Genomic DNA, 27,494 nt, shown 5'->3' on the forward strand with positions numbered 1-27,494 from the left:
GTATTTATTTATTTATTTTATTACAGAATCACATAAGAGATATCACTGATGCATTAATCTGCTGCTGTAGCCGGAGAAAATTAGAAGATAAGTTATCTGCTTTGTCAGATGCCCAGATTCTATCCACTGTGAGTGATATCTTTGGAGCAGGTAAAGAATTGTAGCTCAACTCAAGTCTTTCCCAAATAGATAATGCAATCACTAGTGATGGCCGAATATATAACTATTCATGCTCGGATAATGTTACCGAATACTGAGTGTTATTCCAGTATTCGTCACAAGAAAAATGCTCAGGTTCCCCATTGACTTGCATTAGATTTGTCATTCGTGACGAATACCGGAATAGTACTTTCAGATTCATTATGAATAATCTTAACACAAATATTTACTATTCGCCCATCACTAGCATTCACTTATTCGGGTGCAATGTGTGTAGGTAAAAAGCATTGTTTTTATGGCCTTTTATGCTTAAAATCGTTCAGAAAAATTTTCATTCCCAGTTATTGACTGGCATAAAATTTCTGACAATCATCCACCAAGGAGCAAAACGTTTGTTTGTTCTAGAGTCCAGTGATGGTGTGCTTTACTCCATTCAAAAGCTAATATTGTGCTTAGTGATGTAAGGCATCCATTAAGCTCCAGGGCATCATTGCAGCTAGGTATATTTTTTCTGACATGCTCATGTAATTTGCAAGACTGTTCCATGACACCCACCCATCTGCTAGCACTTTTCCAGGTGAAGGCATATGGGAGAATCCTGACAATTACCTGGCGCTGCAACTCATTCTATCACAAATGCTTGTAAAGATGCTTGTAACACCATTAATTCCACAGCACTTTACAGATTTGATTATCATCACTGCACTCATTGGGGCTCACAATCTATCATTGTGACTTTGGAGTGTAGGAGTAAACCGGAGAACCCAGGGGAAGCTCACACAAACGGGAAGAATATACAAACTCCTTGCAGATGTTGTCTTTGGTGGGATTTGAACCCATCACAGAAGTTCTAACCACTGAGCCATCGTGCTCTAGACTATTTTAGCTAAGGGCTGGATTTTATACATCTGTGACATTGGGGATTGGTGAAAAACCCTGAAATCATTTATTAAGATGTTTTTCCCAATATGACAAGAAAGGTGAGCATGTGACTCTCACTAGTCAGTGCAGGCAGATGGGCAATCCCATCTGCAAACAAGCAAACCAGAGTCCCATCCTTAGTGATACATTTTAAACTTTCTATAGCCACATCTTTTGCCACATATTAAACCTTTAATAATGTTGTATATATAGTTTTGAATTTCACAAGCCCTATCTAAGCAGCCTATCAATGCAGCTCTGTCAGAAACTTGAGGCTGGAAACTAAAAATGAGAGAATCAAGCTAACTCAAATTCACCTGTTTGCACATTTATTCCCAGGAATTTTTTTAATTCAAAATTTAATGTCCCTTATTATGCACTGTTGTTGTTGTTGTTATGTCCAGACCTTACAGCATAATAATAAATATCTAAAAAAAATTCTAATACTCTTCTCTTTGGCCCCTCTACTTCTCACTCTTGTCCTCCTCACATCCTCTGTTGACCGTCGGCCATGCTGAAATCCCCAAGCCTTGCTTGCTAGGGTAAGGGTTACACATTTGCTAGGCCCGGGAGGGTTTTGCACATAGTCACGCAAAGGCTGAGGCACACTTTATGGTATTATACATTTATATTCACTCGCAGGGTCAAGGCTACCAGGTTTGCAAAGCTCAAGTTGTTTGTGTGGCCATGGAGGATCTAAAGTTGCACCAAAGACTGTATGAGTGGTGGGGAGGTACATTAACAGATTTTTTTTTTAACATTTTGATGGCCTTTTTATGGATTCTAAAAGTAATGACCAGCATCTGCCATCTTGCTGAATCTCTACTGATGTGAATTACAAAAATATCCACAATTTAGTGAATGAGTATTGTTGTATAATTCAAGTATAACTCAATTCCACTAAAATTTATTTACTGATCTCTAGTGAAGACCCAAGATGGAGAACCTCCAGAGTAATATTCCCTTTCCTCCTTATAATTCAGCTAGGGATGATTGATTACAATCAAGATTTACTAATTTGAACCAAATACAACTGTCGATCAGATATTTGCAATATGTAGAAACAATTGAAATATATTAAGTAGTGTAATATATATAGATATATATATATATATATATATATATATGCAGTATATATATCTATATATATAATTGCCTTATTCTGTCTGTCTGTCTGTCTGTCTGTCTGTCTATCTGTCTGTCTGTCTGTCTATCTGTCTGTCTGTCTGTCTGTCATGCTCCGAAATTGTGTCCTTACGGTGACACAAAGCTGATTGGCCGCTGGGCTCGCCATGGCCCCGCCCCCCCACACGGATTGGCCTCTCGCCCCGGCTCTCTGCAGGCCCCGCCCCCCTCACGCAATGCACGCTCGCTCTGGCCCAACTGACACGGAGCCCCGATTCCCAGGTGAGTACACACACACACATCAGATCACACTCACTCTCACACTCACTCTCACACACACCTCACACATCACAACATCCTGGGATATCGCTTGCTTCTACACCGGCTCTGTCAGGATCCCAGCAGCGCCAGACATAACCTTGCGATGCTGGGATCTTGACGGAGGCCGTGAAAGCTGGTAACCATTATACACATCGGGTAACTAAGGTCCCTTAGTTACCCGATGTGTATCATAGTTACCAGTGTACACCGGCTCACACTCACTCTCACACACACCTCACACACACATCACATCGCATCCACACATCAAGGTCCTGCAGCTGCGGAACATACACACACATAACAGCACACACACAAACACACACACACACATACACACACAAATCAGATCACACTCACACACACCTCACACATCACATCGCATCCACATACTCACAACATCCTGGGATATCGCTTGCTTCTCGGCGGCGATACTGTGCTGTTGTGAGCTTCCAGGACCTGCCGGGGGATCACATGGCCAGAAGCATGTGATATCCCCGGATGTTGTGAGTATGAGCGCGTATGTGCGATATCGTCAGTGTGTGTGTCTTTGTGTGTGAGTGTATGCGATCGGGTGTGTGTGAGTGTATGCGATCGGGTGTGTGTGTGTGGGTGTGTGTGAGTGTATGCGATCGGGTGGGTGTGTGTGGGTGTGTGAGTGTATGCGATCGGATCTGTGAGTGTCGGCAGAGGAGCACGGCGTGCTGGAGGAGGCTGAGAGGAGAGTGTGTGCCCTGTGTGTGCCCTGTGTGAGCCCTGTGTGTGCCCTGTGCGAGCCCTGTGCGAGCCCTGTGCGTGCCCTGTGCGTGCCCTGTGCGAGCCCTGTGCGTGCCCTGTGCGAGCCCTGTGCGTGCCCTGTGCGTGCCCTGTGCGAGCCCTGTGCGAGCCCTGTGCGTGCCCTGTGCGAGCCCTGTGCGAGCCCTGTGTGTGCCCTGTGTGTGCCCTGTGCGAGCCCTGTGCGAGCCCTGTGTGTGCCTTGTGTGTGCCCTGTGCGAGCCCTGTGTGTGCCCTGTGTGTGCCCTGTGTGTGCCCTGTGCGTGCCCTGTGCGAGCCCTGTGTGTGCCCTGTGTGTGCCCTGTGTGTGCCCTGTGCGAGCCCTGTGCGAGCCCTGTGCGTGCCCTGTGCGAGCCCTGTGCGAGCCCTGTGCGTGCCCTGTGCGTGCCCTGTGCGAGCCCTGTGCGTGCCCTGTGCGTACCCTGTGTGTGCCCTGTGCGAGCCCTGTGTGTGCCCTGTGTGTGCCCTGTGCGTGCCCTGTGCGTGCCCTGTGCGAGCCCTGTGCGTGCCCTGTGTGCGCCCTGTGCGCGCTTTGTGCGAGCCCTGTGCGAGTCCCATTTGTGCGCTGTTTTGTGTGTTGGGGTTTACATGGCAGCTGCAGTTTTCCTATCATCATGTTGTCATTCTACAAGCCTCACTGATCAGTGCTGAGCGGCTGATCTTATACTTTACGATTTTATATCAGTGAAAAGCGTCTATTCTGGGCAATGGGTGTTTGGGCCATAGCTGGTGCTAAGTCCTATATTCCTTTGTTATTGATATGTTATATATTAATAATGTATTTGTGACTTCAATAATTTTGCATTAAGTAGAATCATTTTGAATATTTTCTGTAGTTTAGAGACGACTTTATAGAGCAATCTATATATATAATTGCCTTATTCTGTCTGTCTGTCTGTCTGTCTGTCTGTCTATCTGTCTGTCTGTCTGTCTGTCATGCTCCGAAATTGTGTCCTTACGGTGACACAAAGCTGATTGGCCGCTGGGCTCGCCATGGCCCCGCCCCCCCACACGGATTGCCCTCTCGCCCCGGCTCTCTGCAGGCCCCGCCCCCTCACGCAATGCACGCTCGCTCTGGCCCAACTGACACGGAGCTCCGATTCCCAGGTGAGTACACACACACATCAGATCACACTCACTCTCACACTCACTCTCACACACACCTCACACATCACAACATCCTGGGATATCGCTTGCTTCTACACCGGCTCCGTCAGGATCCCGGCAGCGCCAGACATAACCTTGCGATGCTGGGATCTTGACGGAGGCCGTGAAAGCTGGTAACCATTATAAACATCGGGTAACTAAGGTCCCTTAGTTACCCGATGTGTATCATAGTTACCAGTGTACACCGGCTCACACTCACTCTCACACACACCTCACACACACATCACATCGCATCCACACATCAAGGTCCTGCAGCTGCGGAACATACACACACATAACAGCACACACACACACACATACACACTCAAATCAGATCACACTCACACACACCTCACACATCACATCGCATCCACATACTCACAACATCCTGGGATATCGCTTGCTTCTCGGCGGTGATACTGTGCTGTTGTGAGCTTCCAGGACCTGCCGGGGGATCACATGGCCAGAAGCATGTGATATCCCCGGATGTTGTGAGTATCAGCGCGTATGTGCAATATCGTCAGTGTGTGTGTCTTTGTGTGTGAGTGTATGCGATCGGGTGTGTGTGAGTGTATGCGATCGGGTGTGTGTGTGTGGGTGTGTGTGAGTGTATGCGATCGGGTGGGTGTGTGTGGGTGTGTGTGAGTGTATGCGATCGGGTGTGTGTGAGAGTATGCGATCGGGTGTGTGTGAGTGTATGCGATCGGGTGGGTGTGTGTGGGTGTGTGTGAGTGTATGCGATCGGATCTGTGAGTGTCGGCAGAGGAGCACGGCGTGCTGGAGGAGGCTGAGAGGAGAGAGGCTGATCCTGGGGAAGGCTGGGATATGGAGGCTGATGCTGGAGACGGAGAGGCTGATGCTGGGGACAGAGAAGCTGATGCTGAGGACAGAGAGGCTGATGCTGGGGACAGAGAAGCTGATGCTGGGGACAGAGAGGCTGATGCTGCGGGAGGCTGATGCTGGGGACAGAGAGGCTGATGCTGGAGACAGAGAGGCTGATGCTGGGGACAGAGAGGCTGATGCTGGGGACAGAGAGGCTGATGCTGGGGACAGAGAGGCTGATGCTGGGGACAGAGAGGCTGATGCTAGAGACAGAGAGGCTAATGCTGGGGACAGAGAGGCTGATGCTGGAGACAGAGAGGCTGATGCTGGAGACAGAGAGGCTGATGCTGGAGACAGAGAGGCTGATGCTGGAGACAGAGAGGCTGATGCTGGGGACAGGGGGGCTGATGCTGGGGACAGAGAGGCTGATGCTGGGGACAGAGAGGCTGATGCTGGGAGGAGAGAGGCTGATGCTGCAGGTAGAGAGGCTGATGCTGGCGCAGCATGGCGGATGGAGCACCTTTGGGAGTGCGCAGCATGGCGGATGGAGCACGTTTGGCAGTGCGCAGCATGGCGGATGGAGCACGTTTGGGAGTGCGCAGCATGGCGGATGGAGCACGTTTGGGAGTGTGCAGCATGGCGGATGGAGCACGTTTGGGAGTGCGCAGCATGGCGGATGGAGCACGTTTGGAAATGCGCAGCATGGCGGATGGAGCACGTTTGGGAGTGCGCAGCATGGGAGATGGAGCACGATGGGGAGTGCGCAGCATGGCGGATGGAGCACGTTTGGGAGTGCGCAGCATGGGGGATGGAGCACGATGGGGAGTGCGCAGCATGGCGGATGGAGCATGTTTGGGAGTGCGCAGCATGGCGGATGGAGCACGTTTGGGAGTGCGCAGCATGGCGAATGGAGCACGTTTGGGAGTGCGCAGCATGGCGAATGGAGCACGTTTGGGAGTGCGCAGGATGGGAGATGGAGCACGATGGGGGGTGCGCAGCATAGGGGATGGAGCACGTTTGGGAGTGCGCAGCATGGCGGATGGAGCACGATTGGGAGTGCGCAGCATGGGGGATGCAGCACAATGGGGAGTGCGGAGTATGGCGGATGGAGCACGTTTGGGAGTGCGCAGCATGGCAGATGGACCACGTTTGGGAGTGCGCAGCATGGCGGATGGAGCACGTTTGGGAGTGCGCAGCATGGGAGATGGAGCACGATGGGGAGTGCGCAGCATGGCGGATGGAGCACGATTGGGAGTGCGCAGCATGGCGGATGGAGCACGTTTGGGAGTGCGCAGCATGGGAGATGGAGCACGATGGGGAGTGCGCAGCATGGCGGATGGAGCACGTTTGGGAGTGCGCAGCATGGGGGATGGAGCACGATAGGGAGTGCGCAGCATGGCGGATGGAGCACGTTTGGGAGTGCGCAGCATGGCGGATGGAGCACGTTTGGGAGTGCGCAGCATAGCAGATGGAGCACGTTTGGGAGTGCGCAGGATGGGAGATGGAGCACGATGGGGGGTGCGCAGCATACGGGATGGAGCACAATGGGGAGTGCGCTGCATGGGGGATGGAGAACGATGGGAAGTGCACACCTCCCCCCAACACACACACACATACGCGCGCGCGCGCACTGCACAACACACCACACCACACACACACACTGGGAACCACAAACAACTGCCCTACACAGACACCCACACACAGACAACGCTGCACACACAAATATACGCACATACCGCACAACACGCACATTGTACAAAACATACCTCCCCCCAAAACACACCACACACACACAAACTGCGCAACACACACACAACGCTACAGACACACAGCGCTCCACAAACAACGCAACACACAAACAACACCGCTCTCACCCCCCATCACACCCAGACAACATCCAGAACATGTACAGCGCCCTACACAAACACTTGGTAACTACACACAACAACATCTATATATATATATATATATAGATATATATATATATAACAAAAATCATACATGAACTACACAATACGTAAATTCTAGAATACCCGATGCGTAGAATCGGGCCACCTTCTAGTATATATATATATATATATATATATATATATATATATAAAATTTCAACTATAGCTATGTATACAGAAATTTCACAGGTAATTCTACGCACGTAAAGAACAAAACATTTTCTTTTTTTGAGTTCTTTTATGAGCAAATGTATGTACAGTACGTACCTCCCAACATTAACACTCAACTAGCCCTAACCAATATGTAATTGCCACGATTTAGAGTACATTTTGTGTATGTTCCTACAAGTGCATGTAAATATACCGTATTTTCCAGCGTATACGACGACTGGACGTATAAGACGACCCCCAACTTTTCCAGTTAAAATATAGAGTTTGGGATATACCGTATATAATCGAGTATGAGCCAACCTGAGTAAAGTGGCCATTGTCTAGTAATGTCCCTTGAAGTAATGTCTCCATTGTTTAGTAATGCTCCCTTCAGTAATGTGCCCATTGTTTAGTAATGTCTCCTGCAGTAATGTCCCCATTGTTTAGTAATGCCCCCTGCGGTAATGTGCCCATTTTTTAGTAATGTGCCCATCCTTGTCCCCCCTTGTAGTAATGAGCCCATTGTTTAGTAATGCCTTTCTTCCGGTCTCCTACCGATACCCCTATCTTGTCCCCTATTATGCCGTTGTTTACACATAATAAACGTTATTCTCACCTCTAGTCCGTTCCCGTGGTGACCTCAGCTGCTTCTTCTAGACCGCAAGGCCCATAGACCCCTCCGTGATAGCGCACGATGTACGGGGCTGCTGTCTGCCGTCATGGCTTTACTGCAGTTGAATGCTTTGCGGTGCCATAAAGCATTCAACTGCAGTAAAGTGCTTACAGCAGCGGCCCTGTATATGGGATGCGATCATGGAGGATTGCTTCTTGCGGACCGCAGGCCCATAGACCCCTCCATGATTGTGTGCTGTACACGGGGCCGCTGCCGCTGCTGTCAGTGCTTTACTGCAGTTGAATGCTTTACGGCATCGCAAAGCAATCAACTGCAGTAAAGCCATGACGATGGTAGCGGAGGCCCTGTGTACAGGGCACTATCGCGGTGAGGTCTATGGGCCGTCAGTCTGCCAGAAGAAGCTGAAGGCACTGCAGGAATGGAGGACAGGTGAGAATAATGTTTATGGTGTGAAAGAAGGGGACAGGTAGGAGGGCATTACTAAACGATGGACTCATGCAGCACCGTGCACCGCCGTATAAGATGACACCTGGCATATAAGACAACCCCCGAATTTTGAGAAGATTTTCAGGGATTAAAAAGTCATCTTATATGCCATAAAATATGGTACTTAAGGACTTTCCTTTATGGGGAGCCTCATCTAAATATATTCTTTCACAGAGATTTACATTCACCTAATTGAAATAGATTGAACTATCATATCTCAATTAGAGATGAGAAATCCTGCCAAGGATCAGATTGGTTCAGGATTGCCAAACCCCCTGAGATCGCCGATCGGATTGTCGATCATAGCCGATCCAATCATTGATCCTAGCTGAACACATTGAATTCAATGGGATGCAAAAGTGATGTGTTGTAAAATGGTGTAGGGGGGCTGTAAAATAAAGAAAATAAAAAAGAGTTAAAGCAGAACATACTTATCGAGTCCGTAGCTGCAGTGCTACTTGCGGGTCCTCTAGTTATCCTTCATACATATACACTGCTTTACCTTTCCACCAGCATCTCTGATTGGCTTCCATTGAATCACACCCCCACCCTCTTAGACAGCATCTGTGATTGGTTGGAATTAGTGATAGGCACACCTTAACTGTAAAGTTCGGGGTTCATACTGAACACATAGTCTTCGTGCACACGATCCCGAACACAAGCTTTCTGGGAAGCTGGTGTTACAGTTTGGGTCCAGTCCGGGTCCAGGGGCTGTAAAAAAACCCACATTATTAAAAAACATTATGATCATACTTACAGGTCCCACAACACGTTCTGCAAACTCTGTTTCCCGGCTAATTCTGCTTCCGCATCCGATCATTGCTGTGCCCTCGGGTAACCACCACTGACTAAAGGACCTTCCATGATGTCATAGCCATGTGACCAGTCTGGTGTGAATGTTGTACAGACATTGGCTTACAGACTGGTCACAAGGCATGACATCATTGAAGATCCTGTTAACTTCCGAGGGTATTCACTGCACAGCTCGTCACTTGGCAGTCTTCGGCTGTTTTTGGCGATGTTCTCAGTGACTTCAGCGTTTATACAGAGTGAGAAGCAGAGAGAGCACTGTCAACTCTGCTTCATCGCTCTGTACAGACAGCATCTATACAGAGTGAGAAGCAAAGAGAGCAATGCCAGCTCTGCATAATCACTCTGTACAGAGCAAGAAGCAGGCTGACAGTGAGGGTATGATCCACTTGTGTCTTGCATTGCATCACCCCACATGGCCTGACGCTCTAAGGACAGGAGCACCTCAGCTGCATGGAAATACATGCAGCCAACCTGTTCCTGTCGGGAAAGTGTGCACCGTACTGGGTGTTGTGATGCGACACTCGCACAGTGACAGTCAAAGTTCAGTTAACAGGACTTTCAATGATGTCATAGCCATGTTACCAGTCTGTAAGTCAATGTCTGTACAACATTCACACCAGACTGGTCACATGGCTATGACGTCATGGAAGGTCCTTTAGTCAGTGGTGGTTACCCGGGGACACAGCAATTATTGCACACGGAAGCAGAAGCGGCCGGGAGATAGAGTCTGCAGAATGCGTTGCGGGATCTGTAAGTATAAAGACAATGTTTATTATTAACCATATTCTTTATTTTACAGCCCCAACGCCCAATCCCATAACTGTACAGCTAAGGTTTGGTGTTCGGACGCAAGTTCGCGTTAATTCAGAACCCAAATTCGAGCTTTACAAAATGTTCAGGCATGGCTCCCGATCCCGAACATCAGGGGGTTCGCCCATCACTAGTTGGAATCATAAACACTGTCTATGTCATTATATTGTTCTTAAATAAATAAAAAGTCATAGAGTCTCCCCTGTACTGATACCAGTGCAGATAAAGCCATGGCTACAGGCTGCAGACCCAGTCGTGCGCTTATAGTGGCTGTGTATCAAAATAAGAGGAACCGCATGCAGCTTTTTTTTTAAATATTTAAATAATAGTTAAAAAAAACGGCGTGCGCTTCCCCCCATTTTTGATACCCAGCCATGATAAAACCCGACAGCTTGAGGCTGGTATACTCAGCTTTTGGAGACCCATGGTTCTTGGCCCCCCCAACCTACAAATAGCAGCCTGCAGCCACTCAGAATTTTCACATCCATTAGATGCAACAGTCCAGGAACTTTACTAGCTCTCTGGTGCAGTGGCAGTCTGGGTAATAAGGGGTTAATTACAGCTGTGGGCTGCTACTAAGCCCTCAATTAGTGATGGGTAGGTGTCTATGAGACCCCCCATTACTAATATGTAAGTGAAAAGAAATAAACACACCGAAAAAATCCTTTAATGAAAAATAAAATAAAAACCACCTCTTTCATGAATTTATTATTCCTAAAACACCCAGGTCCTACGTAATCCACTTTTAAAGGTACCACAATAATTCCAGCTCTGCTACATCTAAAGGAACAGCGCACATCCATAGATTAATTATTGCCCCCTGTGAGCTTCAGGCAAAGACTGAGCCCCAACAATCAGCAGTGACATAAATCAGGTTAGTTGCATTCACAGCTCAAACTTCCCACGGTCCTTTACCTGTGACTGTAGGTCACTTGACCTCAGGAGATCTCAATGAACTCAGTTACCTCACGTTAGAAGGTCCCCTGAGGTCAGGTTACCTACAACCACAGTTGGAGAGCTATTTGAACCTCCAACAACTAACCTGAGTGACGTCATCATTGATCGCACGGCTCATTTGCTGCCTGAAGTTACAGAGGCGGTCATGTTATATGGCCTCACACTATCAGTTCAGATGTAGCAAAGCTGGAATCCTTGTGGGATCTCATGTGGATTACGTCGGATCCAGGTCTTTTGGGGGTTAATAAAGTGGTGAAAGAATGTGGGGCTTTTTTGTATTTTACTTCAAATAAAGGATTTTTTTGATGTTTGTGTTTATTTCTTTCACTTGAAAATTAGTAATGGGGGGCTTAGTAGAGTAACAGCTGTGGTCTACCATTAACCCCTTATTACCCCGACTTCCACCGCACCAACAATCCTGAGCGGCTGCAGGCTGCTATTTTTAAGCTGGAGGGTCCAATAACCATGGATCACTCCAACCTGAGAATACCATTCCCCAGCTGTTGGGCTTTATCTTGGCTGGGTATCAAAATTGAGGGGGGACCGCATGACTTCTTTTAAAAAATTATTTATTTAAGTAATTTTGCAAAAAGCCGCATATGGTTCCTCTTATTTTGATACACAGCCAATATATGCGCAAGGCTGGGGCTGCAAATTGTAGCCCTATGCTTTATTTGTGCTAGTATCAATACATAGGGGAACCGCATGGCATTTTTTAATTTATTTATGTCTTTATTTATTTATTTTACACCAGCAATATAATGCTGTCAGAGAGGGTGAAGGTGCGTTCTGACTGCAACGGAAAGCAGTGAATATGTATAAAGGATTATTATCAGCCCCGGAGGTAGCGCTGCAGCCAAGATGAGACTAGTTTAACCCTTTTGCTTCCTTTTTTTTTTTACAGTGGCCAATCACAATCATGCCAATACTTGACATGACTGTGATGGGCAGGGAGAGGATGTTTTATGCCATCCAAACATTTACCAATCCTTGGCAAGATTGCCAACTTTTGTGCTAAATGTTTGAGTGTCCGATCCCAATCCTGGCAAAGATCATACAATTTAAACATTTTCCAATCTTTGCTGATCAGGATCGCTCATCTCTAATCTCAAAAGCTTTATCATATTTTCACAATGATTTTATTTTTATCATTTTTAGGCTTTGACACTTTATCTTCTGCTGTACGGTGGTCATTCTTATATTTGATTAAATATCCAGAGGTCCAAGACAAAATATCTAAAGAGATAGGTAAAAGTTACTACATATTTTTTACTACATATTTTTTTCTGTCTTACATCTGTGATACCTAAATTGTTTATGTTAGCAAGAAGGTTATCCTGAAAAGTAAAGCATTACAGAAGCAAAATATTTCCTATGCATTGTAGGGAGAATTGAACTGCCTTCTACAAGGGTGGTAATAATGATGCTCTATACCTTGGAAAGGGCATAATTTTTGAGTGAGTAGTCGGGCTCTAACTCTGTGCCCCCCCCAATCAATTTGTTAGCAGATTTGACTGCAGTAATCCAGAGAGCTCCAGATTCCCTTATTGTTTACCAAGTCACAGCATTGGAGGCAGAGGTAAAGAGTAGTGTATTGGCGCTGTACATAGGCAAACTATGCTGAAGATGTTGAAGTCATTTCGATAATTGAACTACCACTGACCATTTTTTTTCAGCTGATTAGTGGGGATACGTTTCTGCTTTATTGCTACCTCTGACTCTCAAACTGGTAATGAAAATTATTTATTCAAGTTGTGCTATTCTAAATAATTGTTTTTCATATTTAAACTACAAAATTCTTAAATTCTCTATTATAATTGTAGATGCTTTAATTGGAGGTGTTAGAGTTCCAACATTTGATGACCGACACAACCTACATTTTACAGAAGCGTTTATACATGAGGTCTTCAGGCATTCATCATTTACTCCGTTTGCGCTGCCACATTGGTAAGTTTAAATCTGTCAGCAGATTTGGAGCCTATAAGCTGCAGCCACCACCAGTGGGCTCTTATATACAGCATTCTAACATGCTGTATATAAGATCCCAGGCTGCTGTGTAGAATGTAAAAATCACTTTATAATACTTAGCTAAATGGTCGCTGCGGTGAAGTTGGGTCAGATGGTCATCTTCATTCTCCGGTGCTCCTTCTCTTTCGGCCATCTTTGTCCTCCTTCTGAAGCCTGTGTGCATGACACGTCCAACATCATACAATTATTGAATGTTCTCAGTGACAGGAACACAATTATAATCTTGTGATACCTTTTAATGGCTAACTAAAATAAAATAAAGTGATGTTACAAAGCAAGCTATCGAGACATCTCAGGTCCCTCATCAGGCATGGTATGACAAAATATCTGAAAAATGATTGAATGTTCTCAGTGAGAGGAACAAAATTATAATCTTGTGATACCTTTTAATGGCTAACTAAAATAAAATACATGGTACCAAAACCTTTTCACTTGTAACTAAAAATATCTGAAGAAACACAAATATATGCACAAACAGAGCAGAGGGATGGCTAATAATACACATTTAAATAAACAAACACCGAGCTTAGAAAGTGAATCCTTAATTAGCTTTGATTAGTGGTGTGTGGTACCAAAACCTTTTCACTTGTAACTACGTCATACACACTTGCCGGTCCCACGCAAGAGCACTGCTCATGGCAGATCAAAGTGCGCCTGCGCAGGACCTCAATGCCGGCGAGTGGGTATGATGTAGGACGCGTCAGAAGAAGGACGACAAAGATGGCCGAAAGAGGAGACGCTGGCACCGGAGAACAGAGATGCCCATATGATCCAAATCCATCGCAGCGACCGTTTAAGTAAGTATTATAAAGTGATTTTTACATTCTACACAGTAGCCTGGTTTGCTATATACAGCATGTTAGAATGCTGTATATAAGAGCCCACTAGTGGTGGCCGCAGCTTATCGGCCCCAAAACTGGTGACAGGTTCCCTTTAACAAAAATAATTTAAAAGCTCTGTACGTTACACTCAGTCCCCAGGTTATGAATGAGATACAGCACTTTGACAAAGTATTCATATACCGTGAACTTTTGCACATTATTTCACATTACATCCACAAACTTAAATGTAGTTTTTTTGAGATTTTATGTGAAATACCAACACTAAGTAGCAAGTATTTGTAAAATTTAAAGGAAATCATACATAGTTTTCTAAGTATTTTAAAAAATATAAATCTGAAAATTTTGACATGGATTTATATCCAGCTTCCTTGTAGTCTGATACCCAATTGCCTCCAGAGGTCACCTAGTTAGTAAATTGAGTTCACCTAAGTGTAATTTATTCTCAATATAAATACAGCTGCTCTGTCAAAGCCTCGAAAGGTTTGTTTGAGAACATTGGGGATTAGGGTACCGTCACACTTTAGCGATGCTCCCCGTATCCCACCAGCGATCTGACCTGGTCAGGATCGCTGGTGCATCGCTACATGGTCGCTGGTGAGCTGTCAATCAGGCAGATCTCACCAGCAACCAGTGAACAGCCCCCAGCGACGTGTGGAAGCGATGCTGCGCTTGGTAACTAAGGTAAATATCGGGTAACCAAGCGCTTGGTTACCCGATATTTACCTTTGTTACCAGCGCACACCGCTTAGCACTGGCTCCCTGCACTCGTAGCCAGAATACACATCGGGTTAATAAGCAAACCGCATTGCTTATTTACCCGATGTCTGGCTACGTGTGCAGGGAGTAGGGAGTCGGCACTGGCAGCCTGAGAGCTGCGGATGCTAGTAACCAAGGTAAATATCGGGTAACGAAGCAAAGCCCTTCGCTTGGTTACCCGATATTTACCTTTGTTACAGCTTACCGCATGTTGCCAGACTCTGGCTCTAGTACCCCTTAAACAGAATCATGTAAATCAAGGAACACACTAGACAGGAAAGAAATAAGAAAATAGTCCAAGGTCTGAACATCTCACGGAACACTGTTCAATCCATCATCTAAAAATGGAAAGAGTATAGGTACCGTCACACATAACGAGATCGCTAGCAAGATCGCTGCTGAGTCATGGTTTCAGTAGCGATCCCGTTAGCGATCTCGTTATATGTGACACCTACCAGCGATCAGGCCCCTGATGTGAGATCTCTAGTCGTTGCCAAATGGTGCAGGCCATTTTCTTCAAAGGCGATGTCCTGCTGGGCAGGACACATCGCTGTGTTTGACACTGTGTTACAGGGTCACAGTGACTGCTGAGATCGTTATACAGGTCGCTACTGTGACCTCTATCGTTCCTGCATTGTTGGTAAGGTCTGACTGTGACATCTCACCAGCGACCTCCCAGTGACTTACCAGCGATCCCTATCAGGTCGCATCGTTTTCGGGATCGCTGGTAAGTCGTTGTGTGTGACTGGGCCTTTTAGCACAATGACAAAGCTAAGAAGACATGGGCATCTATCAAAACTGAGACCGCAAGCACTAATTAGAGAAGAAGCCAAGAGTAGAGATGAGCAAACGTTTAAAAGTTTGGTTCGGCAGGTACAGTCAAACCTTACATGAGGTTCAGTTTGTGACCCGGACTTGATTCAAACCTCAATGGAACTCTGTAATTGGGCAGCTTGTGGCTCCACCCACATGCTGCCAGCAATAAACAGAACACTTCTGGTGGGAAGAGTTTTTCAACTATATTTTTTTGTTTGTGTATGCACACTTCATCTAATCATGCTGATTTTACCAGCAGTGCGAGCCATTCAAAAACTGCAAGCGACTCGCACAGGGCTGAGCACCCCTCATACCCAAGCACAGCGCTGCTCGCTTGAGTGGTTTGCATTGTAACTCACTCGAACTTTGAACCCGAACTTTATTTTTTTGGTTGTCAGTTTCCGAACTCGATCTTCAAACTTGAACCTCTGGTTCGCTCATCTCTAGCCAAGAGTCCCATGGGCACTCTGAAGGAGCTACAGAGATCCACATTTCAGGTGGAAGAATCTTTCCACAGGGCAACTATTAGTTGTATACTCTACAAACCTGGCCTTTATAGAAGAGTGGGAAGAAGAAAGCCATTTTTGAAGCGAACCATATGTCCGTTTGCAGTTTGCAAAAAGCCATATAAGGGACGACATAAGTTAGCATGTGGAAGAAAGTGTTTTGTTGTGGAAAACTAACACTGTGCATTACCCTGAAATACCATCCCCACCACCAGACATGGTTGTGGCAGTATCATGCTGTAGGATACTTTTTTCAGTAGTAACAGGGAAGCTACTACTAGAACTACAATGGAATAGTTTAGATCAAAGCACATTCATGTGTTGGAATGATCCACTCACAGTCCAGACCTAATTCTCATAGAGTCTCTGTGAGAAGACGTGAACATGCTGTTCACAGATGCTGTCCATCCAATCTCACTGAGCTAGAGCTATTTTGCAAAGAAGAATGAGCAAAATTTCAGCCTCTGGATTTGCAATGCTGGTAGAGACATAGTCCAAACAATTTGCAGAAGTAATTGCAGGGAAAGGTGATCCTTCAAGATATTGACTCAAAGGGACTCAATACAAATGCATGTCGCAATTTTATCAGATTTATATTTTTTAAAATATTTCGAAAACCATGTATCATTTCCTTTACACTTCACATATTCTTCATACTATGTGTTGATATCTCACAGGCCAGTGTGGCGGGTGTCCCAGATGCTTTGTCGGTGGTCTTGGCTTCAAAGAAATGGCGCCCGGAGCCAAGAGCTCCATCTGCGCACATGCTGACTCCAGGCACTATCATTTGAAGCCAGAGCATCTGGGACACCCGCCGTACAGCCACTGTAGCTTCTGCTGCCAGCACAGCCAGCCTGCCACCCCCGTACAGAGAGGCAGCCAGCCAGTCATCCGTAAAGAGAGGCATCCAGCTGGCCGCCCATACAGAGAGGTAGCCAGCTGGCCGCCCACACAGAGAGGCAGCCAGCCAGCCATCCGCCCATACAGAGAGGCAATCAGCTGGCCGCCCGTACAGAGAGGCAGCCAGCAGCCCACCCAAACAGAGAGGCAGACAGCTGGCCACCTGTACAGAGAAGCAGCAAGCCAACCAGATTCCCGCACAGAGAGGCACCCGGCCATCCACACAGAGAGACAGCCTGCCAAGCAGAGAGGCAGCCGGCCGCCCTCACAGACAGCCACCCTCACCAATTCTCCAGCTCCCGGTAAGGTATATTCAGATTTTAAGATGGATTCCTCATTTTCCTCCCAAATGTTTGGGAGGAAAAGTGTGTCTTATAATCTGAAAAATATAGTAGTTCTAAAGGTGCCAGTGACAGGAATTAATCATCAAGTGTCAGTAACTAGCCATCCAACAAGGCAGAGAAATCAAACCACAAATGTACATAAATTAGGGTACATGTAATAATGAGACATTACACAGGTAAAATATTAAATACAGTTTTTTAAATTTAATTAATACAGTGTACAAAAGCCTTTGTTGATGATAAAAGCTTCAAGATTTCTACTGAATGGAGAAACTAGTCACATGCATTGCTCAGGTGTTGATTTTTGGGTCCATTCTTCCACACAAATACTTTTCAAATTTTGAAGGTTCTGTGGTCTTTCTATGAACGCTGAGCTTTTGTTCCTTCTATATATTTTCTATTGGACTCAGGTCAGGTCATTGGCTGGGTCATTCTAGCAGCTTTATTTTCTTTCTCTGAAACTAGTTGAGAGTATCCTTGGCTGTGTGTTTGGGATCATTGTCTTGCTGAAATGTCCATGCTTGTTTCATGTTCATCATCTTTGTAGATGGCAGCAGATTTTTATCAAGAATGTGTTGATACATTTGTACATTCATCTTTCCTTAAGTTATATGAAGTTTGCCAGTGCTGAAAAACAGCCTCTTACCATGATGTTCCCACCTCCAAACTTCATTGTTCGTATGGCATTAGGCTACTTTCACACATGTGTTTTTTTCCTTTAGTCGCAATCCGCTGTTTTGGAAAACAGCGGAATCCGTTAACGGATTCTGCTGCTTCCCATAGACTTGTTTGGATGACGGATTGCAACTAATGGACCTGCGTTGCTTCCGCTGGCCGACGCTGCTTTGCTTCCGCCAGGCGAAGCATGTAACGTTTTTTTGAGCAGCGGAATCCTTAGGATTTCACTGCGCATGCTCTCTCTCGCTCCCTGCCCACCTAACCAGGGTACACATCGGGTTACTAAGCTAAGCGCTTTGCTTAGTTACTCGATATTTAGCCTTGCTACGTGTGCAAGGAGCCAGCGCTAAGCGGTGTACGCTGGTAACCAAGGTAAATATCGGGTAACCAAGCAAAGTGCTTTGCTTAGTTACCCGATATTTACCCTGGCTACGTGTGCAGGGAGCCCGACACTTCCTTGCTCGGCTCCACGCCGTCCCACACTCCACTCCGCATGTACACATGCACACACACAGATGCACGCGCGCGTGTGCGCACACGCACACACACACACACACACTCACCTGTCCCCAGCCATGCAGTCCCCAACACTGATGTCCTCAGCACTATGGCCCCGCTCGGCTCCACCTACCCCACACTCTGCCCCCCGCACACATTCTCGGAGGCCGAACGATCAGCTGATCATCCGGCGGCCGGCTGCTGTGAGCGTTCAGCTGATCACCTGGTGGCCGGCTGCTGTGAGCGATCAGCTGATCACCCGGCGGCCGGCTGCTGTGAGCGATCAGCTGATCACCCGGCAGCCAGGTGATCAGCTGATCAATCACAATAGACTGCCGCCGGTAAAGCTGTAAAGAAAAAAAGAAAAAAAAGCAGATTCCGTTGTTTTGTGCGATCCGTTGTATCTGTTGTGACACTAAATGCAACGCATTCGTTGCATCCATAACACAACGCAATGCAACGGATGCCGTTCAACGCAAGTGTGAAACTAGCCTTAAGGGTGCTTTACACGCTGCGACATCGCTAAAGATATATTGTCGGGGTCACGCCATTAGTGACGCACATCCGGCGCCGTTAGCGACATCACAGCGTGTGACACCAATGAGCGACGAACAGTGAGAGCAAAAACGTGAAAAATCGTTGCTTGTTGACACGTCGTTAATTTCCTTGATATCGTTGCTGCTGCAAGTACGATGTTGTTCGTCGTTCCTGCGGCAGCACACATTGCTATGTGTGACCCCGCAGGAACGACGAAACTCTCCTTACCTGCGTCCACCGGCAATGAGAAAGGAAGGAGGTGGGTGGCATGTTCCGGCTACTCATCTCCGCCCCTCCTCTGCTATTGGACGGCTGCCGTGTGACGTCGCTGTGACGCTGCACAAACCGCCCACTTATAAAGCAAGCGGTTCACCGGCCAGAGCGACGTTGCAGGGAAGGTAAGTCCGTGTGATGGGTGTTAGCGATGTTGTGCGCCACGGGCAGCGATTTGCCCGTGACGCACAACCGACGGGGGCGGGTATGCTTGCTAGCGATTTCGGTACCAATATCACAGCATGTAAAGTACCCTTTAGTCTCCGAACATGGTTTGTATTATGGCTTCCATAGAGTTAAATTTTGGTCTCATCTGACCAGATTATATTCTCACAGTATTTCAAAGGCTTGTCTAAGTGTTGTTGAACAAACTTTAAATGTGCTTAAATATGTTTTTTGTTTAGCAATGTAGTCTTGCATGGTGAGAGCACATACAGGTCATTGAGGTTGAGTACATTTACTTATTGTTTTCTTTTAAACCAGTTTACCTACTGATGCCATATCTTTCTGTAGCTCTTGGACAACTCTTCATAATTATTTTCACTCCCCTGTCTGAAATCTTGCAGGCAGCACTTGGTTGTCTTCAATATTTGGTGAAATTATGTTGTTTCTACTTCCAGATTATGATCCCAACAGTGCTCACTGAAACTTTCAGTAGTTTAAAAATTCTGTAACTAATGCCATCTGCATGTTTTGCAACAATAAGGTTCCAAAGGTTTGAGACAGCTCACTGATTTTACCGTTCATGAGATGTTTCCTGTGTGGCACCTTGGTAATGAGACACCTTTTTATAGGCCATCAGTTGAAACAGCTGATATTATTTTTCACTAAGTGGCAGGATTGCTTTGTAATTGCTGATGGCTTACAGCTGGTAGCCAGTTACGAGATATGCCGTGAAGTGGCAACTGGGCAGATATACAAATGGCCATTTTTATATGCTAAATATCTTATTTTTCTTACATTTTCCTTAGCGGTAATGCAGGTCCATCTTCACACATTCATGGTTTCCATAGCATTATCAGAGTGCAAACTGTCTTTTCTGCATTTTATGTCATGTTCAGTTATTCACCTGTTCACATGTCAGTTTGGTAAGTGCAGTCAGTCTTTTTTAGCTTACAGCTGGTGTCAGGACTTTCCATGGCTTTTTGCACCTCTTTTTTTAATGTATTTAATACTTTTTCCCTGTGTCATTTGTCATTTTTACACACAACTTAATTTATGGAAATCATTGCCTGTGTGGATTGGATGGGTGGTGAGAAATTTATGTCAATAGCATCTTTAGAAATATATTTACTAAGAAAATTGGTGTCGTGTCCAATACTTATTTTATCCACTGTACTTACCTGCAATTTGGCCATTTTTACAGCAAAATCACAGCTCTAAAATAGTCACATGCAAGACAGGTTGCACAGAATGTTTTGATAGCGTGACGCGTGAGAATTGCTGTGGTGCTTAGCTATAGCCTAAAATAATTTTTTAAATGTCACATAGCTAAAGAAAATTATATACTTTGCTAAATTTACTATATTTTTCATTGCAGCACCACAAGAGACACAGTTTTAAATGGCTACTTTATACCAAAAAATACCTGTATATTTGTGAACTTGCATCAAGTGCATCATGATCCGTGAGTAAAATATAAGCATGATTACAATATGTTATACATTAGCTTCATCAGTTTTATTTCCATTTTGAAATTTCTTCTGATATTGGATGCTGATTCTCTGGCAAAATTATTGTATGTATTTACAGCATGTATATAGTAGTATTTTAGTGTAATTGGATATATTGTATTATATTAATTTCGAGCATATAGTGGACTTCACATGCTTTGTCTGATTCACAAGTCTAAATACAATGAGAGTAAAACTATAAGTCTGGCTTTACAAGCAGTATTTGGGCTATATTTACATGACATTTTGTACACTTGGAAAATTTCCTAAAGCATTGACAAAAATCCTGATGTAAATGTGATGCCCTGGACTAGCCAGGTAGTCACACATAGGCCCTTACACAAACACCCTTCCCTTTAATAACGTGACAGCAGCCTGAACACACCAGGGAGCGGAGCCAGGTGGTTGGCCCCGCCCACCGAGGAGTGCACAGGCCCTGAGGCAGGAAAAACAGTGTAGGCCCCCGTGGGGAGCAGAGTGTGAGCACAGATTAGTTTTGACAGGGAAGTGGAGTGGAGTTCAAGTGCAGACCTGTGTCCAGGTCTGCTACAGTCTAACACCAGGTGTCTGGGTTGGAGCCCAGTCACCTCTGGCAAGGAGGCAGATGGTGGTGGCCGCCTGCAGGAGCTGGAGTACAGCCGGTGGAACCATAAGGGACCGGGACCGGGTAGTGGCCCGCCGGTACCGAACCGGGGAACCGATTGGAAACCGGAGCACCAGGAGGAGTACTCAGACCCGGTACGAGGCCCAGAAACAACTGGACCGAGTCAAATCAACTGATTGAGGACTGGACTTTAGGCCCTTTCCCACCTAAGACCCGACTGAGGACAACAGCCCAACAATAGGGGTAGAAAGCCACCACCCAGGCATCGAGACCCCTCGGGCCAGCGTCTGAGGGCACACAGGCTCTACTGGCATACATCAGGCTGGGGAGCGGACTACCGTTGCTCAGGCATAGGAGTCATCATTTTCTACAAAAGTGAGGTGCAAGAGAAAGGCAGAAACCACCAACCTGAAAAGGGGAAAAGCGCAGCCGGCTGCGGGCACTGTCCACCATCTTGTTTGGTTTACCAGAGACTCCAGCATGTTTGTAATCGTGAGTACAACCGTGCCTTCGGGCCGTGCACCGCGCCGCACCGCACCGACACGCCAGCAGCATCATACATTCCCCCTCCTCAGCACCTCCCTTGGGCCCCTGGGACCATCATCCCCGTACCCACGGAGGGGTCAACACCAAGCTGCGCAACACCGTCCCCGGGAGCCTAGTCAACGGCAGTGGTGGTGTCCATCCATTCACCACAACCCGTGGGTGGCATCACAAACTCAAATCCCCTACAAACAACCGTGGCTCCGGCCGTGGACCTCCCCATCGAAGTCCCTACGTGTAGCGCCAACCCCCCTTTCAGAGCAACGTGACCCCCGGGTCCATGAGGAGCTCGAGCCACCCACCGACGAGCACGGATCCGAGTGGCTCGGCAGCCGGCCGAGCCCCGGGGCGGTACATAATCACAAAAAAAAGTGTCAGCATAGTTAAAGCAGCAGAGGAAAAGCATGCAACAGAAGCAGAGCTTTTAGTCAGCCTGCTCATGGAAGTAAAGAGCTGGATATTACATAATACCAACATATGGTGACCATATAGTGGTAGATATGTGTTCAACACAAGCACTATACAGACCATATAGGCTTTAGTACTGTTAAAAGGACTCTGTCAGCAGATTTCTGCTACGTAATCTGAAGACAGCATGCTGTAAGAGTTAAAACAGAAAATTCAGCCCGGGATCTTTAGCGCAAAGTGTGTTTCTGTTTACCTGCAATGTTAGTTTAAACCTCTTAGCTTTATCATTAGTGGGTAATGATGGAGGACACCTGGCTGGACACAAAAATGGGGCGAAGACCACGTCATTTGTTTTTTAATTATTTCATGAAATAAGTGAAATAATTAAAAAAAACGGGCTTCCCTATATTTTTGGTTCCCAGCCGGGTACAAATTGGCAACTGGGGGTTGGAGGCAGCCCGTGGCTGCCTGCTGTACTTGGCTAGCATACAAAAATATGGCAAAGCCCACGTCATTTTTTTGGTGGGCAAAAAACTTCTGCATACAGTCCTGGATGGAGTATGCTGAGCCTTGTAGTTCTGCAGCTGCTGTCTGCTATTCTCCATACAGACAGACAGCAGCTGCAGAACTACAAGGCTCAGCATACTCCATCCAGGACTGTATGCAGAAGTTTTTTGCCTCCTGAAAAAATTTTGTGGGCTTCGCCATATTTTTGTATGCTAGCCAGGTACAGCAGGCAGGTACGGCTGCCCCCAACCCCCAGTTGCCTATTTGTGTGTGCAGAGTGTGTGTGTGTGTGTGTGTGTGTGTGTACGTGTGTACATGCCGCGGGCAGGAGGGGGTGGAGCGAGCTGAGCGGGGAAGTGTGGGCTTCCTGCACGTAACAAGGATAAACATCGGGTTACTAACCAAAGCGCTTTGCTTGGATACCCGATGTTTATCTTGGTTACCAGCTTGTGGCAGGCTGCCAGCAATGGCTCCTGCACACTGTAGCTGTAAAAAGCCCTGCTTTTTGCTGCTAGAACCGTTCTCGAACGTATCTAGAACTATCGAGCTTTTGCAAAAAGCTCGAGTTCTAGTTCGATCTAGAAAATCACTCGAGCCCCGAACTGGAGAACCTCGAACCGCGAACCGCGCTCAACTCTAATCATAATGTTTTTTAATAATGTGCTTTTTTTTTTACATCCCTGTACCCGATCTGGATCCAAGCTGTAACTCGAGCTTCTCAGGAAAGCTCGTGATTGGGATCGTGTACACGATCTCTATGTGATCGGTATGATCTCTGATCTTTACAGTTCGAGATCACCCATCACTAGCCATGACCAATGGCTCAGTGCATCCATTTTTGTTTTTGTGTATCTGATTTGTATATCTTGCACTGTCGCTGAGCTTGATTGACAGCTCTGGCTTTCTCACTGCAAGCGCTGCCTAAGCTCAAATCCATGCAAACTATCAGGAACTTGGATGGTTAAAGGCACTCTCTGATCTCCAGCTCCTGTTAGCCTGTGGGCCATTATGCGCTACACCCATAAATGTAACAAGTGAGGTGCTTTAGGGAAGAGCCAAATATCAGAACGTGAACTAACACACTCATCTCTGGCTCCTGCCATTCGGTGGTTGCAGTCCACAACATCCAAAAATGTAGTTAGATTCTTCAGAGAGGAGCCATACATCAGTGTACTTTCTCCCAGATTGAGTGCATGTTCTCATACTGAGTGCATGTCCACACTGACACTCTGAGCATGATGCCTTTATTCTTCCAGTGTAAGGGGCACTTTGCACACTGCGACATCGCAGGTGCGATGTCGGTGGGGTCAAATTGAAAATGACGCACTTCCGGCATCGCATGCGACATCGCAGTGTGTAAAGCCTGGATGATACGATTAACGAGCGCAAAAGCGTCGTAATCGTATCATCGGTGCAGCGTCGGCGTAATCCATGATTACGCTGACGCGACGGTCCGATGTTGTTCCTCGCTCCTGCGGCAGCACACATCGCTGTGTGTGAAGTCGCAGGAGCGAGGAACGTCTCCTACCGGCCTCACTGCGGCTTCCGTAGGATATGCGGAAGGAAGGAGGTGGGCAGGATGTTTACATCCTGCTCATCTCCGCCCCTCCGCTCTGATTGGCCGGCTGCCGTGTGACGTCGCAGTGACGCCGCACGACCCGCCCCCTTAACAAGGAGGCGGGTCGCCGGCCACAGGGACGTCGCACGGCAGGTGAGTGTGTGTGTGAAGCTGGCGTAGCGATAACTTTCGCTACGCCAGCTATCACCACATATCGCTGCTGCGAAGGGGGCGGGGACTATCGCACTCGGCATCGCAGCATCGGCCTGCGATGTCTTAGTGTGCAAACCCCGCCTTAGTGCGCGCAAACAGGAACAGGGTATTGAGTGTAGACAGCGATTGCTGTGAGAAAGTCGTCGCTGTCAATCAATCTTAAAGACATTGCTAGATATGAAAATCTGAGGGCTTTAAATTGCACTGAACCCTATCCTTCATTAAGGGTGCACCTAAGCGCCTTCATTTCTATATGCATATAAAGTGATTTTTTTTTTTTAACTATACAATTAAGGTCTTATAAAGACGGCTGTGTTTTTTCCTGATAGAACACAACCCGATTAAAGTCTATGGTGCTATTCACAAGTTCGTTTTTCATCAGCGCCATCAATGCAAATTACCCATACAAGTCTATGGGTCTGTAAAAATCACAGGCAGCTTACTGATGGCATCCGAGTGCTAAGCTTGTGCTGTATGTGATTAACATTGTAATGGATAAAAGAAACTTTGCAAACCACTTATTCTTTCATATGCGAAAATCACTGATAAAACACTAATAGTGAAAGCTGAAACACTGATCAAACTGATGAAATGCAGATCCAAACACTGATTAAACTCAGATTATTTTTTAATATGTGAAAAATCACAGATATATGAATGAGGCATTAAATGTTTGTTGCAGGTGTGATTTTTTGTTTTTAAAATGGGATCTTTCATCAAATTTTTAGTGTAGAAGTGGACACGCCATACAATAGGCGTTGCAGAGCAGAATAAAACTTTTTTTAAAATAAATTAGTGAACTATGGAAAGAGTTGGGAGTGTTTTTTCAAATAAACTATTTTTGTGTGTATGTTTTTTTCTTTTTACTTACTGGATTAGTAATGGTGATGTTTAATAGACACCTCTCCATTACTACCACCAGGGTTTGATGCCAGCTGACACGCTACACAGCTGACATCAACCCCCGCAAAATATTATATTGATTGCCACAAGGACATTAGGGAAGAGCCGAGGCAAGCACCAGTTTTGGCGCATCTAATATGATGCGCCACTTGTGGGTCGGCTGCGGGCTAGTATTTTTAGGCTGAGAAGGGCCAATTAACCATGGACCTTCTCAGCCTGATAATATCAGCCTGCAGCTATCTGCTTTATGTTTCCTGGAACCCCATTTTATTTATTTATTTAATCATAAAATGTCATCCAATATCCTGTAATTTTATTACATCAGTCTGTTTATATGTCTGTATATCTATATAGCTATCTATCTATCATCTTTATATATTTATCATCTATCTATCTATCTCTATCTATTATTTATCTCTATAGCATTCATTGGTTTTCAAAAACGGTAGTAAAATGGAAGTGATAAATGCACGAAAAACTGCAGGCAAAAACACATTAAAAACTCGGCAAAATACACTTTTTTTGCTGCGTTTTTATTGCCAAGAGATGTAGCAATGATGCAGAAATCTCTGCATCCAAATGCTCAACATGTGCACATACGCTAACACTGTGTTTTCAATTTACTTGTTTTGTAGAGATCTATGGGAAAATCCAGAATGTTTTAAACCAGAGCGCTTTTTGGATAAGGATGGAAAACTAGACAAACAGATTGCTCAAAATGTTATTATCTTTGGAATGGGAGTTCGTAAATGTTTGGGAGAAGAACTTGCCCGAAATGAATTATTTTTAATGTTAACAATTATTTTGCAAAAAATACAACTAGAAAAGAGGTCATCAGATGAACTAATATTGACACCAAATAATGGAATGACTCTCAAGCCCAAACAATATGTACTGAAAGCTATTAGACGTTGTTAGTTTCATATAGTCTGATGTTAGTATCATTTTGGAATATGCACTGCTTAACATAGTAATTGCAAAACCATGTATTATAGAAAACGCAGGCGCAAATAGTTCTTATACTCAATATTGATCAACTGGAGATGAGTTTACCGTACTTTATTTTGCTGTCATTTTTAAATTTTTCACTATCATTCACATGTTTAGCAATCCTCTGATTTCCATAATTCTTTGTTGTTTTATTCTTGTTGTTGCAAAGTCAGTGTTAAGGAGTGTATATCATAGTGTATACTTCCATGTCTAGATGTCATGCGGTACCAATAAATCATGCAGTGGTTTCCTTATTCTTACTGGAATGTGCCCATTGTACAATAGATTCAGGCCGAAGGCAGCAAAACCAAGAAGTGTCACATAGGAGAACAATGAGTAAAAACACTTGTGAAAAAAACATACAATATGTGTTAAGCTTTAGATTCCTCGGGGTACCCCTCTCTTACTCTGATGACAGCTTTCACCTACTTGTCATTCTCTCAAGCAACTTTATGAGGTAGTCACCTGGAATGGATTCCAATGAACAGGTATGTTTTCTCGAGAGTCCTTTTGTGTAATTATCGACCTTTAGGAAGTGTTTGCAACCATCAAGTATGGTTTATAGAGGCAGTAATCTAAGCTGTTTGTTTACAGGACCTTAGTCATGTGAGCACAGGAGTCATCACATGACCCTGTGCTACCATGGCACCCACCAGAAGTCATGTGATCACGTCACGTGACTTCGAGTATCAGCCTGTAAGTAAATTTTCAGCGCAATCGCGGTTATAATGGCGCTGTCACTTATTGACAGCACCATTTAAGGGGTTAAAAGGTATGGGAAGATAGCGATTCCGCTCGTGCCTGGCAGGCACACATATCGGCTGTATAAATCAGCTGAGATGTGCGCCGATCT

General features: G+C 45.7%; 1 protein-coding gene across 2 annotated transcripts in view; it reads left to right on the forward strand.

Moving 5' to 3' along the window:
- The window catches only part of LOC142296483 (cytochrome P450 1A3-like), a 61,698-nt gene extending 34,816 nt beyond the window's left edge, over positions 1 to 26,882 (forward strand). Inside the window, exons 3-7 of one of the 2 annotated variants that reach the window (XM_075340145.1) lie at positions 27 to 150; positions 12,223 to 12,312; positions 12,888 to 13,011; positions 20,783 to 20,869; positions 26,287 to 26,882. In XM_075340145.1, coding sequence (XP_075196260.1) covers positions 27 to 150; positions 12,223 to 12,312; positions 12,888 to 13,011; positions 20,783 to 20,869; positions 26,287 to 26,569 — 708 coding nt within the window. In that variant the 3' untranslated portion in view covers positions 26,570 to 26,882. The remainder of the gene's footprint in view (positions 1 to 26; positions 151 to 12,222; positions 12,313 to 12,887; positions 13,012 to 20,782; positions 20,870 to 26,286) is intronic. The other variant, XM_075340154.1, reaches the window with a different exon arrangement.
- The last annotated feature ends 612 nt before the right edge of the window (positions 26,883 to 27,494 follow it).

Source organism: Anomaloglossus baeobatrachus, chromosome 1 (assembly GCF_048569485.1).
Source record: "Anomaloglossus baeobatrachus isolate aAnoBae1 chromosome 1, aAnoBae1.hap1, whole genome shotgun sequence".
In the NCBI taxonomy this organism is placed as follows: domain Eukaryota; kingdom Metazoa; phylum Chordata; class Amphibia; order Anura; family Aromobatidae; genus Anomaloglossus; species Anomaloglossus baeobatrachus.